This window comes from Lycium barbarum, chromosome 3 (genome assembly GCF_019175385.1).
Source record: "Lycium barbarum isolate Lr01 chromosome 3, ASM1917538v2, whole genome shotgun sequence".
NCBI classification, from domain to species: Eukaryota; Viridiplantae; Streptophyta; class Magnoliopsida; order Solanales; family Solanaceae; genus Lycium; species Lycium barbarum.
Window position 1 is genome coordinate 11,588,643 of NC_083339.1, and position 18,715 is coordinate 11,607,357.

The following is an 18,715-nucleotide window of genomic DNA, read 5'->3' on the forward strand; positions in this document are numbered from 1 at the left end:
AGTGAAAAAGGTAGATTTATTTTTTTAAAAGTCACGGAGATATTTTTTTTAAATGAACAGACCCCACCTATAAAAAAAAATTACTATGTGGCCTTAGAAAAGTATGTCTACGCAAAAAAACGGGTAGATTTTTTTTTAAAGTCACGTGATATTTTTTAATTAAAAAATAACCTAAATATTTTCTTTAAAAAAATCCGTCAGTGAAAAGGGTAGACTTATTTTTTTTTAAAAATGGGTAGACTTATTTTTTTTAAAGTCACGGAAATATTTTTTTTAAACGAACAGACCCCACCTATAAAAAAAATTACTATGTGGCCTTAGAAAAGTATGTCTACACAAACAAATGGGTAGATTTTTTTTTAAAGTCACGTGATATTTTTTAATTAAAAAATAACCTAAATATTATTTTTTTAAAATCCGTCAGTGAAAAGGGTAGACTTATTTTTTTAAAAAAATGGGTAGACTTATTTTTTTTAAAGTCACGGAGATATTTTTTTTAAACGAACAGACCCCACCTATCAAAAAAAAATTACTATGTGGCCTTAGAAAAGTATGTCTACACAAAAAAATGGGTAGACTTTTTTTTAAAGTCACGTGATATTTTTTAATTAAAAAATAACCTAATTTTTTTTTTTAAATCCGTCAGTGAAAAGGGTATATTTGCACCATTTTAAAACGACAGGGGTATATTTTACACCATTTTATAATGGCAGGGGTATATATACACCAATTTTGTAACGAGGGGTATATTTGCTCCATATGCTATAGTTGAGGGTATATTTGCCCCTTTGCCCTTATTAGTATGATTATCATTTTTGCTTCTCTGTTCATGATACGCTTTTTTTGTTTGGTTTGTTGGGTAGATCTTTTAGTTCTCAAAAAACAACAAATTACCCAGAATAAATGAATTAATGATCATGATAGTTGTTCATTCGTTTGAGACGTTTTAGTTTCAAGATCATTTTACCATACCAACTTTGGGCAATCTTCCCAAAGAGGTGCTCTGGTTATTTCTCTTCTAGACTAGATGGGGTATTCGTTTTAACGTGAAGGTATTGGATCCTTTATATTCTGTGTACTTATTTTTAAGAAAAAGTCGAGTTTGATTCCTTTCTCCATTTTGCTTTTGGCACCACAGCACCAGGCTCTCTTCCACTTACCGTGTTGGACCGCTGCTATAATTAACAATGGGTTTAGCTATGTTGCCTCTTGTAAGTTCATCTTAGTTTAAAAAGAGAGATAAATACACAAAGTTTTCTAAGGTTTCCACTGGCATACAAGTATTGATTCATTAGTTTAGGAAATTTCGTGGGAGGAAAGCTGTCTAGCAAAAATTCATACAAGTAGTTTTCAGATTTCTTTTTTATTGATGCCATTATTTGTTGTCATGAGGCTTTTTAGAGCACATTGAGCCACAAAGATAGCACGCATCGTCTTTGATTTTCTTGCCCAGTTTAAGGTACTAGTGCACGCCATTACATTTTAAGATAATGATTAGTTTTCAGTTCAAGTGCACAGATGCTTTTATAGACATACCTCCTCCTAAAGGACACCATTAATAATAAGTAGTCTGTTGGACTTTAAATAAAGCGATGGAGCAAGTTAAAAGAAAGGAACAAAACATCACAGATCGCGTAAAACAGGAGAGATGATAGTCAGAATTGTATCGAGGCTGCGGCAGCATGAAAATAACAAGAGGACGTCTTTCTAGACAAAGCAACCTTCAGGAAGAGCAATACTACAATGCCTTGTTATGACATTTTGTGGGAGGGAAACATGTAAGTTGGAGAAATTTGGGGATAGCTGCAACTCAATAAAACAAGAGAATTAACTATGAAAATGTTGAGATTCTGAAATATCTATGGTTGGAAATGGAACAACATTGACTGATAAAAGTCATTTGAGGGGAAATGGTACAACATTGACTGAAATATCTCCCCTTTTCTTTCTTCCTTAGCTCTCAAATCCGAGTACTCATAAATAATGTACAATATAACTAAAGTTCTAGCCAGAAACACAATCTTTACATGCTCCTAAAACAACAAGGTATTGCAAAGAAGTTTTTCATCCCAGTACTCCTCTTGCAGCCCACCTGAATAAGTTATGTACCTAGAGAGGTATAGGAAAAACACTTCATTATCACTCCATAATTCACAATTACTCTATAAGAATACTACATATACTACACACAAAATAACAAAAGAGTAAAATGGAAGTGCGGATAATTCATTGCATAGCATCATTACCTGCTTTGATGACAGTCCAATCTTCTCCAAGTCATCTAGCTGCACAAACCAGGTAAGTAGGCTTAGTTTTACACAGCCACAAACCAAGAATCTGTAACATCATAATCCTTAAAAAAGAGTTTCTTACTGATTTCATTGGGCTTGTTTCCCTTAGTTCAATAATGTATTCAGCCATCTTTTGTCCAATTCCCTGGATGATAATGAAAGATGCAGTCAAAACTCACAGCTAGTAGAAGCGATGACAATGTTAGAATCGTGTGAAAATGCAATCAAAACTCATTGCTTGTATAGGGATGACAATGTAAGAATTGTGTGAAGAGATCAATATCGTACCTTTATTGCCACGAGTTCCTCCCTAACACAGTGTAGCACAAAATAAAGATAAGTCTCCGTGCAGAATGAATAAACCAAAAAAATAAAAGGGGAAACAAAGAATAAGAACCACGCTTACTTGCTGGCTGTGTTCAATAACTCAATGTACTCCTGGACTAGAGAGTTCTGTACACTCAACAGAGATGTTAATTATAACCAGAAATGCTAAACATTTAGAAGATATTGAAAAAAAAGAGTTTGTACTGACCTTCAAGTTAGAACTTCGTGCACTGAAATTATTAAGAGGAGTTCCTAACGCTGGTATATTCTCATCAAAACTGTTTAAAGCAAAAGGTGACATGGGAGTCTGTTGATTGCTGACAATGTGTATTTGATCTCTTGAGGACATATTCTCATTGTTTATGTTGCAGTTGATGGGAGAAAGGACCTTCCTAGGGGTAGCCTCACACGCTTTAAGGGAGCTGAAACAACCAACAATACTCACTTTCTCTTCTGCATTGGGTTTTTCATCTACATAAAGACCAAACAGACAAAAGTCTTCAAATTTTATTTGACTGCTTGTAAACAAGATATATCATATCATATTGGAAAAGTTCACCGAATACAAATTTCACAGCTATCTGTAAATAGGGTCAATTAGACAAATAAACTCCAACAGAGACATTAGTCTAAATGGGTAATGGGGGTAGGGATGCTTCAAGTAGATGATTTAATAGTAGCATGAATGCCTCTCTAGTGTATGTGAAGATGAGTGCCTTTTTCATGATTATTTTTTTATAGTGGAGGAGGAAACTGATTCTGTAATTACCCTTAAACTACTTGAAAGAGTGGGGAAGCACACCGGGAGTTCAGTGGGTTTGACTTATTAAAATCTTTGAGAAATGAGTCGCCTTTTAGGCATTAACTGGTAAAAGTTTGCTAATACAGCTATGCAAAGTAGCTATTTAACCACTCTCTATGAGAACATTGATAGCAAATATTGAACTAGCTTTTGCACTACATCATTGAAAAATTGCCTCGTGGTTGCAGCTTAATATGAATTGCTGCAGGACAGCTATACTACTACCTCTCGGAGGGAAGAATATATGGAGGAGAACACTAGAACTAGCTTTGGCACATATAATTCGAAAAACTGTCACATGCTTGTAGCTTAATATGAGTCAAGCTATATAGAATTGGATGAAGAATATATGAAGCAGACTGTAAAAACTGAGATATGGTTATTATAATGGTCAAGTACCATGCACCACTGTATTAGAATCAGGGACAACCCTTTCAGAGAAAACCTCAAACTTCTTTTCTTCTCTTTGTCCACCAGTATCAGCAAGGCCCCGAGCCTGCATTTGCACATGAATGCAAAAACACAACTTAAAAATCCTTATCAATTAACTCCAATTCAGACATAATGAAAAACGTGATCAATTGTTCTGTTGTTCTGTCAAAAGATTACATTAAAATTTTAGCGGTTCAAATACCAACTGAGTTTGTGACAAAGATGACCAAAACATAGGAACTGTTTCCTTTGAGAGCTAATTAAGCTATCAGACATTACATCAACTCAAAGTGCAGTAATCCTAGAATCTGAGGATTGAGATAGTAAAGTTTCATGATTACCATTTCAACTTCATTCAAAGAAATGGAATCACATACACATTAGTTAAGAAATTTAAGAAAAAACCTCCCATGAATCAAGTATGTCATGGATTTTATTCAATTTAACACGAAGTGCTGCATCATAAACTCAAAACGAGCTAGGCAGAAATTATAGTTCTCATTTTGTTTTTACCTCCACTACTAAGTTTGACCGATGTCCATTATCAAATAGATTTCTGCAAGCTCCATCTGGATCCCTGTTACAACAAAGTTAAGCAATCATCAAAATCAAAGGCAGGTACATACAACAAGATTATTGAATAATCTCTTACCTCTTTTTTATGCTTGAAGCGCCTTGTTTAATGATGGACTTTTGCTTTGAAGAGCTCTCAAACAAACCAAGCTTTCTGGTAGAGCATACAGAATTTGGAGTTTTGCTAATAAATGGAGAATCAATAGTCCCAGTTCTTTGAGTACTTTTTGTCTTGCCTTTAGATTCTAGCCATGCGCGAAGCTTTGCCTCCATGTCAACTTTGACCTTTGGAGTATCTCCTTTTTGTGCTGAGGCAATAAAATTGGATATGCGTCTTGACCTTGCTGCTAAACTAACCGTATGAAGAGATTCTTGGTACTCACCAGGGTTCTATGAACAAAGAAAAGAAAACAGTTGACAATATTTCAGAATGTTGTTGCATTCGTGGTACTCAAAGGCAAGAGATGATATCTACAACATCCTACCAAGCAAGCGATCATCAAAGCACGGCTTGTTCCTCCAAGAGAGTCTTGCAATACCCTTGTCAATTTGCTTTCTCTATAGGGTATTCGTGCTTGATTGTTGTTCAATGCGTAAATTACATTTGACAATGCAAATAATGACTGGTTGATCTTAGCACTCTCTTGTAAACGAATTCCAGTGTTGCAAGTTCTTCTATTGTCTTCGTTTCCTAATCCAATGACAATTGAGTTACACATGTGAGTTGCATTTCAGTTCATATTCTTACACAATAATTCATGGTTAATTCTAATAGTGTTTAAACCTGCCAAGTCAATAAGGTTCAATTTTCCAGTAACGACATTCCCAGTATCATCACAGCTAGGAGTAGAAACATAAACTGTGAGCACAGCATGGCTTCTGCTAGAGACATCATTAACACCCGTATGTGCGACTTTTCTTCTCTGAACCGCACAAGAAAACGCCTCTTGAAACTCTGACATGGAATTGACGGCAACTTGTGCAAGTCCTTTGAGATGAATCCGCCCATCTTTGTCGTCCAATATGAAAATTTCCTTCTCCTTAAGTTCAAGTAGATCATAGCACCTATCCATGTATATTTCATAGTATGATATTTCTATGGTACTTTTCCCCTTGCTCTTCGAGAAAATAGAGGACATTGCAAGTGGCATTAGACCAGGGAGGTTTTCAGTTCCCTGCATCAGCAACAAGGTGTTTGCTAAACAATTCACGAACACGTGCAGGAATTAGGAAGGCCTACAAGAAACTATATACTTCACAGACATATCTCTAAGGAGGTCAAATGGAAAAGTTCTAGACTAGGACCAACAATAACATACCCAGTATGATCCCACAAGTGGGGTCTGGGGAGGGTGAGGTGTACGCAGACCTTACCCCTACCTTGTGTGAAGTAGAGAGGTTGTTTCCGATTCTCGGCTCAAGTAGGAGCAGACAAGATGCTCTAAGCTAGAACCATGCTCTCCCGCAGGAAAGAGAGAAATCGCTCTAAAGACTAGGACCAAATGGTTGCACATATGGGATAAGTTTATGCATGGTTCAATCCGAAAAGTCTGACATCTCCTTTGCTCACTCATGGTCTATGTTATAGAAGCTGTAAAGCAGCAAAAAAAAAAATTGAAAAGAAACATTATGAGGTATGTTGTAACTCTGTAGCTGTCTCCTAATCCATGTGCATACTTTAGCATCTAGTCCAATTTCAGGAGTGATGGAGCAAGTTGTGTGTTATGCAGAAAAATAAAATATACCTGCATGGTGTAAGTTTTGCCACTCCCTGTCGCTCCATAAGCAAATACTGTGACATTGTGACCATGTAATATCCCAGGGATCAAAGGACTGACTTCTTTGCCAAATATTTGAATTATATTGTTGTTGTCTTGACCAAAAAAAGCATCCAACTTGTAGCATTCATTACGACTACAGTAAAAAACAAAACGGTCCCCAGGATAAGGTTGTGCTAGTATACTAGTCCAAGACTCCAAGTAATAAAACATATTTGATCTTAGAGCATGCAAAACAATCGAGAAAATGCTTACCTAGTCTCATAATCTTTGAGATGAACTGTGACATCCTCAGAAGGCTCACATTCTGCGTTGAGAACAGAAACACAAGAGATTGCTTTTCCATCTATTGAGTTAATTTCTGGAGGAAGAAAGGGGCGAACTCTAACAATAACTCTAACTTTTGTGACGAGATTGGATTCTAACTGCTGTATTCTTCCAGGAGTTGAAAAGTTTTCTGCTTGACATGTTTTAGGACCATTCATTTGCATATTAAACCAGGGACAACAGAACCTGTTTATTTAACAACAATAATAAATAACATTAGCATTTAAAAATATAGTCTTGTTGAATAAAGTACTGATTTTTTCAATAGACAGCACCCCAGATTAATCTTCTGAACAAAAGTTTCATTTTTTTGCGGAACAACTCATCTAGGTCTAAAAGGAACATAAACAGGAAGCTTCGAACTGATCCAAGGTTTTGCAAGTGAGAGCATAAATCAATTGTATATATTTACGGTTTGCATTGTTCTATGAAGTAATTCTGTATCATGGTGTTTTTCCTTTTTCTTTTAGGGTGTGTTTGGTATGGAGCTATGTTGCTCGGACTCTTCAAAAATGTTGATGGGTGTGTGCCGGATGCTCCAAAAATAGTGCTTTTTTGGAGAATCCGACACGGGTGCGGCAACATTTTTGGAGAGTCCGAGCAACATAGGTATGGAGGAAAACATTTTCCTGGAATTTCCAATTTTCTCATGTTTGGTTGTTGAAAATATTTTCTCTAGGAAAACAAGTTCCTTAAAAAAGAGGAAAAGGACTTCCCTAATAAGAGTAGGGCAAACAAGTTCTATAAGTGACATTGGAAGTTCAATGTTTCCTCCACATCCATCCAACGCCCCCAACCCCCACCCCTTGACCATACTACCCCCTGTCACCCCCAAACCCCCACTTCCAACCTCATTCCACCCCCATTGTATTTTGCTAATACCAAAAACTCCCTAATACTACAAATAATTGAGCTCCATTAATATCAAAATGTTCCCTTTAATCAATACTGTACCAAATTCCTAGCTTAGCTTTCCATTTACATTAAGGAATAAGTTCTATTCACAAACAATGTACTTAAAAAGTAACTATAGCCAAATCTTCTTATGAAGCATGGATCAGTGACCTGAAAATAAGGTAAACAACTTATTAAAACTTAAATCATTTACATAGAATAAATCGCTCTCTAATCAGACCAGAAACACAGTCCAGTAAGAATAATCAAATTCAGTAGAAGCATGATTAAGATCATTCAATTAAGTTTTTTAAGGTACTCCCTCTGTCCCAATTTACGTGATACAATTCAAATTTTAAGAGTCAAAACTTGTTTATTTTGACCGTGAATTCAAACATACAATATTTTAAGTTCTTTGAAAAAAATAATTTACATATTTACAAACTACGATAAAATAATTAAAAATTTTAAAGAGCATACGAATAAATAGCTATCAAAGATCTTCATGTTTGACTCTTGAAATTCAAATTGTATCACATAAATTGGGACACTGAAGTAATATTTATCTACAAAATTAAAACTGAAAATGGACTAGGCTAACACCAAAACATCAAGGAATTACTATGTACTTACTTTGAATAAAATTAACCGGCCTGTGGATCGCACTCAAAATTCAAAATTGTGTGTGTGTGTTGAGAGAGAGGGGACCGTTGAGATTAGTAGTTCAAGTAGTGAAATGGGCGGTCTCGGGTTTCAAAGTGTTTTTGAATTAAAGTCTGTCTTGGGCCTCTGTCTCGGTGCTTGGTTTGCGTGGCCCACCGCGGGGTCATTGTCCTTCAAAGGCACTGGTCTTTAAATTTTGACCCTCAAATTGGTGGTCTTTAATTTTTGTCCTTCGCTAAAATTTTCTTAGTTTCACATTCGAATCACGCTCAGTTAAAAAATAAAAGAAAATCTCAAGGTAAAGTTTGAATTCGCAAAGCAGAGTTTAGGTAGAGTTTTTCCTTCAGACTTTTTTTTTTTTTTACTTAGTTGCAATTTTACAAACATTTGCCTTAAGGCTTAACTCTTGCCCGAATAGGCCTAATTTTGGGCAAAAGTTAGGCCTATTCAGGCAGAGCAAACTTTTGCCTTAAGGCAAACTTCTGCCTGAATAGGCCTAACTTTGCCCGAATAGGCCTAACTTTGCTACAAACTCTGATTTTTTTTAATATTTGACTGAGCGAGGATTCGAACCCAGAACCAATGGGTCTTATGCGAAGGACAAAATTAAAGATTTCAAATTTGAGGGACAAAAATTAAAGACCAGTGCCTTTGAAGGGCATTCCGCACAAAAAAAAATGACCTCGTAAAACTACTGCTCGTTTTAATTTATAGAGAATTGGATTTTTGATCGTTTATTTAGTTTTATGATATTTTTACAAAAGATCTTCACTTTTTACACATAAGAAATCTGAAAAAAAACACATAAGAAATTTGAAAAAATCATTTTCTGCTATTCAAATTGTAAGAGGGCAAGAGATCCTATTTTCACGAATTTCCTTCGGTAGCAGATTTTATACGTGCCGTTTGAATTATAACTCATTTTTCTCAAAAAATTTAAGTTGTAGTAGAGATTAGCAAACTTCAGACAAAAACGTTGTGTACTTCTGGCAATTGAATGAAAATTGACATTCTAAACTTTTTAAGTTTATCTTGATTGATGTTGCTGATTTTTTCTTTTCACTACAATCAAATTTTGTTTTGCCCTCTTTATATGAACAAGGAAGAATCATTATATTGAAAGAAATGAATTAATAAATAATAATGTGATGAACATTAATATAATTGTTAACTTCAGTCATTCATGTATCAAGCATCACCAAACTTCATAGCTGAATGTATATATGACGTTGGACTTCATTCAAATTGAAGTTCAAAATAAAACATGAGTCTAAGTAGAAACCGATGAAGTTAGGCTTAGTAGTTCAAACTTTAAAGCGCTCTAACAACAAAAAAAAAACAATTAGGGAGAAAGTGTAATTTTAGAAAGTAGGAGGGTCTAAAAAGAAACTTGTAAGTGTTAACCAATTTCCCAAGTCACCACACAAGTATTATTAGGGTTTATAGGTCATGTAAAAGGAAAAAATAAAAAAGAGAAGAAAAACAGAGCTTCATATTTGCATATTTGTGGGGATAACATTCAAGAAAAATGGAGAAGAGTATGTTAGGTGATGTGGGTTCTCTTTCTGAAGCAGACCAACTTAGAATGACTGCTATGATTGATCAGCTTCAAGTTCGTGACAGGTTCTTTTTCTTTTTCTTTCCTCTCTTCAATTACATGTTTACATATTTAGAATTTCAATCTGTTCACCAAAAAAAGAAGTTGGATTCTTCATTTTCTTTGCTAAGTTGAAAATGGTGTAGCAAAGCAGAATGTAGCTTAATTGCCCCCAAAAAGTGGTTAAAGATGTTATCTTTACTAATTTCAGTGGAAAAAAAAAAGAATGCTAAAAATGGGGGTTTTTTTTTTTTTAAACTGGTAACTGTATTATATATCTTGTGAGCAAAACAGTACATGGGTTGTACTGAAACGATATTTACAAAAGTACTCCAAAACTCTACTGTCCTATGTCTATATAGGTTTGCTTGTGTGCTTCTGGTGATGTTGGATTGTTGATCTTCGGCATTTATGTTTTTTAACACTTAACTCATTGTACCTTAAAATTATGGGTTCAGCATTTAGTATTTGTTAACATTTTGGGGGGTTAATATATATATATGCTCCGTGTCGAAAATACCTGGTTTGGATGAATCCAGTATGTAACGGCTGCATCCGCCCCTGGTTCTACCTGTGTTGATACCATGTCATACTATGTGAATCACGTTCCCTTAAAATGTGAAGCTGTTAGAGAGAGGACACATTTATTTGTTTATTTTAGGTCTAAGACAACATTAACCTTATCTCTGCTTAAGATAGCTGTCTTTCAGTAGCTACTACTTCCATTTTTGCTTTGGCAACGGAAAAGAAATTTGGAAGTTTGAATGTTATAAAGCATAATTGAATGTCTTGCAATTAGCTCGCATGAGAAAAATTATAAGTCATAAAGTTTCCAAAAATAAAATAAAATTACAAGTCATAGTAGCCTTCTATTCTTCAGATATATCTACATCAAGGTAGCCTTTCATTCGTCATATTTCTTAGTTTTTATAGATTATAATTCAAGATTTCCTTCATACCGAGCTCCATTTCCACCTTTTGATGTAGGGATCTCCGAGGAATTCTAAGCATGATTTCCTGCCCTTGCCATAGTTTGAACTTCTACCACTAACCCTTAGGCATACTTTCTAAGCATGATTTACTGCCCTTGCCATAGTTTGAACTTCTACCACTAACCATTAGGCAGCTAACCTGGGATTATACTTTCCTACCGTGCATAAGATCCAAGTTGTATTGTTCCTATGGAGAAGAAATGATAAATAATTTTTCTGTTACCTTCTCAAAAAAAAATAAAAAAAAATGATAAAATAATTTTTAAACCTCCGAACAAACTTTTACCTGGGGAGTTTCTTTTGTTCTTTCACCGGACCCCGAAAACTTCAGCAGTATATGTATGTGTATATACCTTTAAAATGATTATATAATTAACTACACTAATAGCCTTTAGGGGGACACTTGTTGAGCAACTAGCTCAAATTTCTTTAGCCCTGTCGTGTGAAAATTCTGGGTTCGCCTCTGGATGAGACCATGTAGGATGAGCCTCTAGGTTAGGTTCTCAAACCCAGTGGTGGAGTCAGGATTTCCATCAAGGTGGTTCTAAAAATATGAAGAAGTAAATACATGAAGAAGCCAAGGGGGTTCAACATTTAATATATATATATTAAAAAAAAATTAACCTTATATATACAGTGTAATTTTCCACTGAATGGGTTTCGGATCCCTCAACCCTACCTAGCTCCGCGCCTGCTCAAACCATTGAACTCTGAGAATTGTTGGTATAATAGAAGGCTTCATAAGCTTGCATTCTTTGGATCATGTTGTTTAGTCTGGAATTAGGTTTTCTTATTTGAGAACTCAAGATTGCTTTAGCTCACCTTGGGATTCTGTTGTGAAATTTAAAAGAAGTTTGAGGTTAAAGTTGCCACTGTCTTTACCTAGTGTTTGTCCATCACACTGTTGGGCCGTGTCACATTTTTTACAGGACCTCTTACAAGTTTTTCTTGAAGCTAAGCTGTTTAATATTTTCCGAGGGAAGCTTCTATAATTATCTCTTTTTCTACTCTATTTCGTATAAAAAGATTAAACTACTTTACTCAAAGGAATTTCTATAGAAGGACTTCCTTAGAAAAGCACAACATGAGACCTCTCCTTAATAGCCTCTAATAGGTCTTCCTTAGAAAAGCGCAACATGAGACCTCTCCTTAATAGCCTCTAATAGGTCTTGCTTAAAGAGGTGCAATATCTATGGTAAGGTAGTCCTTCTTAACACTCTATTGGTGCCTTTAGTAAGTCATTTTAGATTTTAAAAAATAATTGTGAGACTCTGAATTTCTTGTAATTCAGTTTAATAATGGCATGTGATGTAGTTTATGTAGTAAAAGTTGTCTAAATTTTTGTCCCTATGCGTAGAAGACAAATTTTAAGTTGTTCTCAGCATACAATTATCCGTCCCTATTTTATATTTCCAACTTGCAATGTTCATCCCCTTATTTTAACTATCAAATCTGTTTTCACTGATGGATGCCCTGGTGCATGTTTTAGTATCTAGTAAATTTGATAGATTATATGATTCATCATGATGATTGTAACTTGTCAGACTGTAGAGTTTGGATGTAGTTGAGCACGTATAGCGATATAGTGTAAAATTTGTGCTGAACTATCTCAGAATTATGTGAAGACCCGCCTCTTCATCATCACCTAGGCGCCATTTGGCGCGTATATTTGTCATGTAAGTTGTTTACATGTGCAGAACAGTACAGCAGGAGCCAGGTACTTGGTGGAATATTCTAGAGTTATGGAGAGTTTTCCATGGGAAGGCTCTAGATCATTATGGATTTTGCATGGGAACTCCATTGGAAGGCTATGAAAGAATCTAGACAGAGTCCCTTATTTGTAAGACCAGATACAATTATTATTTACGCACTAGCCCCAAGGTGATTAGTATGGGCCACTAAGCAGGAAATCAAGTTCTCTACAATACAAAGCTTCCTCTAGCAATCTTGTGTGTTTTATTTCTTAGTGCCAAAGCAATATCATGAGCAAGTAGTGTAAGATCGTGAGCAAGTTGTCAAGTGCATCACGGTGTGCTTAGTTCAGGAATAAGGACGTGACAAGGTGAGCTAAGTTTGTGACTAAGGGGATGCTGGGTAGAACACAAGAGGTTGAAAAAGGAATTTTGTATTATATAGAGCTTGATTTCTTGCTTGATGAGTTACAATTGCGTGGGCCCCCTGTATATACTAGTGGCGAGTGTGTTCGTAATAATTGTGTACAAGCTCCTCAACATTTAGGGGTCCTTTGGTGTGAAAGATAAGCAAAAATAGTCCCAGGATAAAATTTTAGTGCCTCCTTATCCCATGTTTGGTTGGAATAAAAATCCGGGATAACTAATCCCGGGATTAGTTATCCCGGGATTGTAACCTTATTTTATCCCACCTTGAGGGTGGAATAACTAATTCCGGGATAGTTATCCCGGGATAAGTTGTTTCCCAACCAAACGAGCAACTTACAAATAAGGGCCTCTTTAGAATTACAAGTCTAGATTCGTCAAAAGGAGTCTTCCTATCAAATCCATAAGGATCTAGAGCCTTCATGAAAATAACTCTCCATAACTCTAGGATATTCCACCAAGTGATGGGCTTCTGCATGACAAAGATATGTGCCAAATGGCGCCTCCGTGACATAATGAAGTGGCAGGTCATCACAACTAGCTATGTAATTGAAGTCATAAAAATAAAGAACATGGTTTTAATTTGTTCTGGCTTCACAATTAGCTATGTAATTGAAGTCATAAAAATAAAGAACATGGTTTTAACTTGTTCTGGCTTAATTCGCGTAATGATTTGCGGTATTACAACTCGAAAACCTCATTTCTGTTGTCTTAAACCACTGCAGCTTGAGAATGTATAATTCCCTGGTGGAGAGATGTTTCACGGACTGCGTAGACAATTTCAGGTCAAAAAAAATAGATAAACAAGAGGAAACCTGTGTTACGCGATGTGCTGAGAAGTTCTTGAAGCATTCGATGCGTGTTGGTTTGAGGTTTGCGGAGCTTAACCAAGGTGCAGCAACACAAGATTAAGATGATTCTGTTATATGCATGCAGTCCAAACTTTTACCTGAAGTATTTATTTTCTTATATGAGTTTCTTGACAAGGAAAAGGAGCAGGAGTTCCTAACATAGCCTTTATATTCTTTTTGTTTTAACACATTTCCTAACAAGAGGTACTACTGAAATGTTCTTTTTTGCTTCTCAAATCGAGGAATATTTGGAGTCAGAATGAGTTTTAGTGAACTTGAATCTAGTCTTGTGACTATGTTGATGGACACTTTGCCATTAAAATTGCATTCTTTTTGTGTCTATGTTTGAGAAATTATGTGGTAAGACCAACTTGCTCAATAATGAACTTGTTTAAACTGTTTGCACACAGATCCCATCACATGGTTGCCCTTAACAAGCAATTTCATTCTTAAGACTATTACTATCCATACACACATTTTTGGGGCACTCGAGAGTGACCTAGTAATCAATAAAGTTGGATAAAAACAACAAAATATAGTTTAAATTCGCACCGAGGGAAGAAAAGAGCACAAGGTGATTTTTTCCGAAGAATAGTCTAGTGTGCCTAGTTAATTTTGACCCGCCATTGTTATTATATATAAAAAATAATGTATGCATGTTATATTTAGCTTTACTTGATTTTTCTTTTTATCTGTTAAATTTGCTTAACTAGATTGAAGATGGATGACTATGTGAGAGGAACAGTTTAAGCCTTAATGTACTTGTCTTCTATTTGAAGAAGATAAAATCAATTGGAATTCAAAATGTTTTGGTATTAGGCCTAACATTTGTCTTGTTTTTTTTTTTTTACTCTCCATAGTTTCTAAATTTAACAAATTTAATAAACGCGGAAGATTGGTTAACGTCTCTTAGCAGGTCATCAAAATTTCGATGTGAATGGAGAAATTAACATATGGAGAATTAGTTACTTTTCTTGTTTGGAATGTCTACATCTACAATATTGTTACTAACTTTGAAAGAGATATTTATTCCTTTTGGATTGAATGAGGGGATACCGAAATACGATAACTATACATCAATTTTTGTGGGTAAAGTCGGACGCCCCTTTCTCAACTTTTGTAGGTTAAATGTTGTGTTCAAACTTGTACAAAAAGTTTATAATTCACAACTTTTAAACTAGATTTAGTCAGCTGGATTATTATGTGTAGCCCTTTCTTCACATTAATTAACAACTCCTATTAATACAACTTTCCGGAGAAAATGATGCTTGAATATGATTACCAATATGAACATGAATCAACCTTTGAACTCCCCACAGATCTAGATGCCTTTACTGTAACGGAAGATGAGCAAAATCTATTGCTGGAGATTCTCTGCCGTAATCAAAATCTTTGGCAAAAGACTCAACCACCAATATCTCAGAGGTAAACCAATTGATCTCTGAAAATTGGATGAACCACTGACCCTAATAGATCTGGGATCAGACTTTTATGTTGCTAAATTCACCGCTGAGCAAAGCCTAGCAACTGTATTGTATGACGGACCATGGTTTGTTGCAGGGCAATTCCTCTCTGTGAGGAGATGGGAACCCAACTTTGTTCCAGAAAATTAAAAAATCGATGTTGCAGCCATCTGGTCCGACTACCAAATCTACCAACAGAATTCTATGATTTTAGAATTCTTGAAAAGGTTGGGAGAAAGATTGGAAAATTAGTAAAAGTTGATGCATGTACATCACCGGTGAAGCAAGAAAGGTGCAAGCCAAAGGCCACGCCCAACAGGTAAAATATTATGATGCGGTCACAGGTAAGTTCCTATAGAGATTTCCATCGCAAAGACTGGAATCTCACCATAATAGGGAAAGCGACTGCGAAAAAACTTAAAAATTTCCAATCTGGGCCCTCTCCCTATGGGACCATAACTTGGGCCTGAACAAGAATAATTGGTATGGACCTTGGCCCAAACGATAAATCTTCCATCTCGGGTAGTCTAGATGTGCACAGTCAGGCCCAATTCACTACTAGCCCATTTGTCTTTACCAGTCCACAAAAGACAAATATTGGAAAAAATTCCTTGCCTCACACTAACCCAAGCCCAATCATTAACAAGTCTGATTTCTCTAAAACCACCATAGAAATTGAATCTGGCAAGCAATTAAAAAGGAAACGAAATCATGACTCCTCTCTTAAGTCAACTAGTTCCCCATACCAATCAAATCCTTTTATTAGCAATAACGGGGTAACCAAAATACCTGCTCAAACAAAGAAAACTCCTTGTTTCCCACACCCTTCTGATCATTCCCCTCCGCAGATTGGTTTACCCTTTCCCGCTCATACTATTAGGCATTCTCCCCAGGAAAATCATTATGATGAGGATAGCGTGATGGAAAACACTGGAACCGAGGAGACTTCTTTTATTACAAAACCACCTTCTCTTCTCTCGAATAAATCTATAAATGCAGAACAATCCTCTCTTCCTTCTCGTACTTACTCTCTACCTTACTTTTCTGAGCTTGACACTCCAAAAAATCCATCTCCTTCTACCACAAAAAAAAAAAAAAAAAAAAAAAAAGACAATGGCGGAGTGCTCAAATGCAAACCAAAACCAACTCACCTTTGTAAACACCCCTCAAAGCCTCGATCACATCCTTGCGTCTTGGCTAAAGATGGCATTGCAGGGTCACTCCATGATTCTCAACCTCACTATCCAGTACAAGGAATTCATGCTTATAGTCAGGGATCCAGCATTTCTAGCACACATAGTGACCATGGGTTTGAACCAAAGAATGAACAGTTATGGCCACAATGTGTGGATGCAAACCCTACTACTAGCATTCACCCAACTAACCCAGGAACAAATGACCTCAGAAATGATCTCCGCTCTCAAGCAAGAGGTAACCCAGAACACTCCATTCTTCCATCTGGTAAACCCAGCATCACCACCACTAAACCCAACCTTCATACCTCTGACACTATGTCTAAACCCTAACCCCAACCCCATGCAAACAACCTCGACCATAGTAGCATCAAGCTCTTATGTTAAAAAACATACCCCCCCCCCCCCAACACCAATAGTCCTTGGAGGCTTTGAGAGCCAACAACAAGGAGCTAGAAGCTATGTTAACCTCGATGCATGTTCCCAAGGCCGATGCAATGACATTAGAGAAACTACAGTTAGTCGAGTTCAATGGACCAAGGGGAGAGATGCTAATAGTACTTTGCCCCAGACTTCTTCTCAAATTTGGAATGGGGATAAAATACCCTCTAGAACCATAAACGGGAAACTTTACCACAGTCCTAAATCCAACGATAGCCAAGCCCACAATGGAAGCGCAATGGAATGTATCCCACCTGAAGGGGAAGGGCAAAGGTATAAGGAGGAACCCACCAAGACCCCATAAAAATTTATTAATGAATTTCATCATCTGGAATGCGAGGGGAGCCAAGAGTGTAGAGTTCAGAAGACACTGCATTGCTATGATTGGGTTTCATAAGCCCGGTATGCTAGTGTTGCTTGAAACCAAGATGAATGAGCGAAAACACATTGTTAATCATCTTGGATTCAATTGTCTCATTTAGAGTCTGGTTGTGGGTAATTCTGGAGGTTTAGTTATTATGTGGTAGGATGATATGCTCAAGATTGATGACATCTCAGTCACCAGTTAGGGCATCCACTCCATGGTCAAGGAAATTAACTCTAACCAACAATGATTCATTTCTGCTATTTATGCTAGTAACTACTTAGATGATAGGAGATTAGTTTGGAACCATCTTTGTGCTATTTCTGATACTATTAATGATGCTTGTCATACCCCATTTTAACTGGGTTAAATTTAGAGTACAACATATTGGTGATTCCTATTTGTTTTATTTAAGGAGTCGCCACCTAATTAATTTAACGGTGAATTAGGACACCTAAATATTAACTAAGGTAAAGTTAAAACTAAACCTCCATTAATAATCTGCTTAACCAGTGTGATTCTAGGTAAGGGCTCTATATTATCCTAAAGGGAAGGGGTTAGACATCCTTTAGAATCCGTTAACTTACGGTTATCCGACCAAACTTAGGTTAATTAATATAGACTAAACGCAAATATAATATTAAGAAAATAATTTGTAAATTATTGCTAAGGTTTTTAAAAGAAGAGAAGAAAAAAAATGTAATAATGCTATTTAAAATGATACTTATAGATATTGCTAGGGGCTTTAAATGAGAAATATTAGCTAGAATAAGACTGATAGAAAATATGATAATTTACATAGAAAGGAGATTTCAAAGGCCGTTTAGCAAAAGAAGATTTGAAATGCTAAATAACACTTAAAGATATGTTGATATGATTTTAAATACTAATACTATTTTTTAAATAAAACTTGCAAAAGATAGTTTGCATATGAGTAATAGTTTTTAATAGAAGACTTAGCAAATTGAACTTTGAATAAAATAGTGTGATATGAATATGATTGTGTAGAAAAATCTAGACTATTTTTATAAATGGGAAGCAAAGGAAGTGAGTTTTCTTTCTCTTTTAATTATCTTTTATTGACTATGCTTAATGCGTGATTGATTCAAACTTGGATATTTATTTATGAATATACTAGAGTTTATATTTGAGTATTAACAATGCTTTGAAATGTCTATGAGAGCAAAATGTGATTCCCTTTATTTGAAATATCTAGTCATGCCATTTTTGCAAATCTATTATTCCCAATAAAAATAAATATTAGACATTATAAATAATTTTAACATAAAAAAAGAGAATAAAACTTATGGAGTTAATTTTTAGTCTTCCTAACTACCCACTATTAAAACTAAACCTAATAATTTCACTAAGGTTTATCTAAATTAAGAAAATAAAACAAAATAAAGAGTTAGTCATGCAATACAAATTAAATGCACAAAATAAAATAGAAGGGGCAAATAAGTTAAATGGGCTCAGCCCATTTAGGGCTGCTAGACTAAGCTGCTGTTGGGCTTCAGCCCAGAAATTTCAGTGCATTGATGTGGGCTGTCGCTGTTATATGGACCTCAGCCCATAATGTTTTGTATATGCTTGCTGCGGACAGGAGAAGG

General features: G+C 35.7%; 2 protein-coding genes across 2 annotated transcripts; one reads left to right on the top strand and one right to left on the bottom strand.

Annotated features, from left to right (window-relative positions):
• Window positions 1-1,810: 1,810 nt before the first annotated feature.
• LOC132630348 (kinesin-like protein KIN-10B) lies at window positions 1,811-10,254 on the bottom strand. The gene is made up of 14 exons (XM_060345930.1): window positions 10,205-10,254; window positions 6,459-6,716; window positions 6,171-6,339; window positions 5,210-5,600; window positions 4,911-5,116; window positions 4,505-4,815; window positions 4,366-4,429; window positions 3,820-3,916; window positions 2,827-3,089; window positions 2,698-2,744; window positions 2,580-2,601; window positions 2,374-2,436; window positions 2,247-2,285; window positions 1,811-2,109 (listed from the first exon to the last, which is right to left on the bottom strand). The coding sequence occupies exons 1-14, from the start codon at window positions 10,237-10,239 to the stop codon at window positions 2,065-2,067; spliced, it is 2,010 nt and encodes a 669-aa protein (XP_060201913.1). The 5' UTR covers window positions 10,240-10,254; the 3' UTR covers window positions 1,811-2,064.
• Window positions 9,518-13,946, top strand: LOC132630349 (mitochondrial import inner membrane translocase subunit Tim9-like). The gene is made up of 2 exons (XM_060345931.1): window positions 9,518-9,710; window positions 13,519-13,946. The coding sequence occupies exons 1-2, from the start codon at window positions 9,616-9,618 to the stop codon at window positions 13,703-13,705; spliced, it is 282 nt and encodes a 93-aa protein (XP_060201914.1). The 5' UTR covers window positions 9,518-9,615; the 3' UTR covers window positions 13,706-13,946.
• Window positions 13,947-18,715: the final 4,769 nt, after the last annotated feature.

Bases quoted from the DNA above. Each gene is read 5' to 3' on its own strand.
- LOC132630349 (XM_060345931.1), top strand. From the start codon at position 9,616: ATGGAGAAGAGTATGTTAGGTGATGTGGGTTCTCTTTCTGAAGCAGAC. The intron at 9,711-13,518 runs GTTCTTTTTCTT...AAACCACTGCAG, and splicing joins CAGCTTCAAGTTCGTGACAG to CTTGAGAATGTATAATTCCC.
- LOC132630348 (XM_060345930.1), bottom strand. From the start codon at position 10,239: ATGCAGCCGTTACATACTGGATTCATCCAAACCAG. The intron at 6,717-10,204 runs GTATTTTCGACA...TTAAATAAACAG, and splicing joins ACTGGATTCATCCAAACCAG to GTTCTGTTGTCCCTGGTTTA. The intron at 3,917-4,365 runs GTAAAAACAAAA...GTGCAAATGCAG, and splicing joins GGTCAAACTTAGTAGTGGAG to GCTCGGGGCCTTGCTGATAC.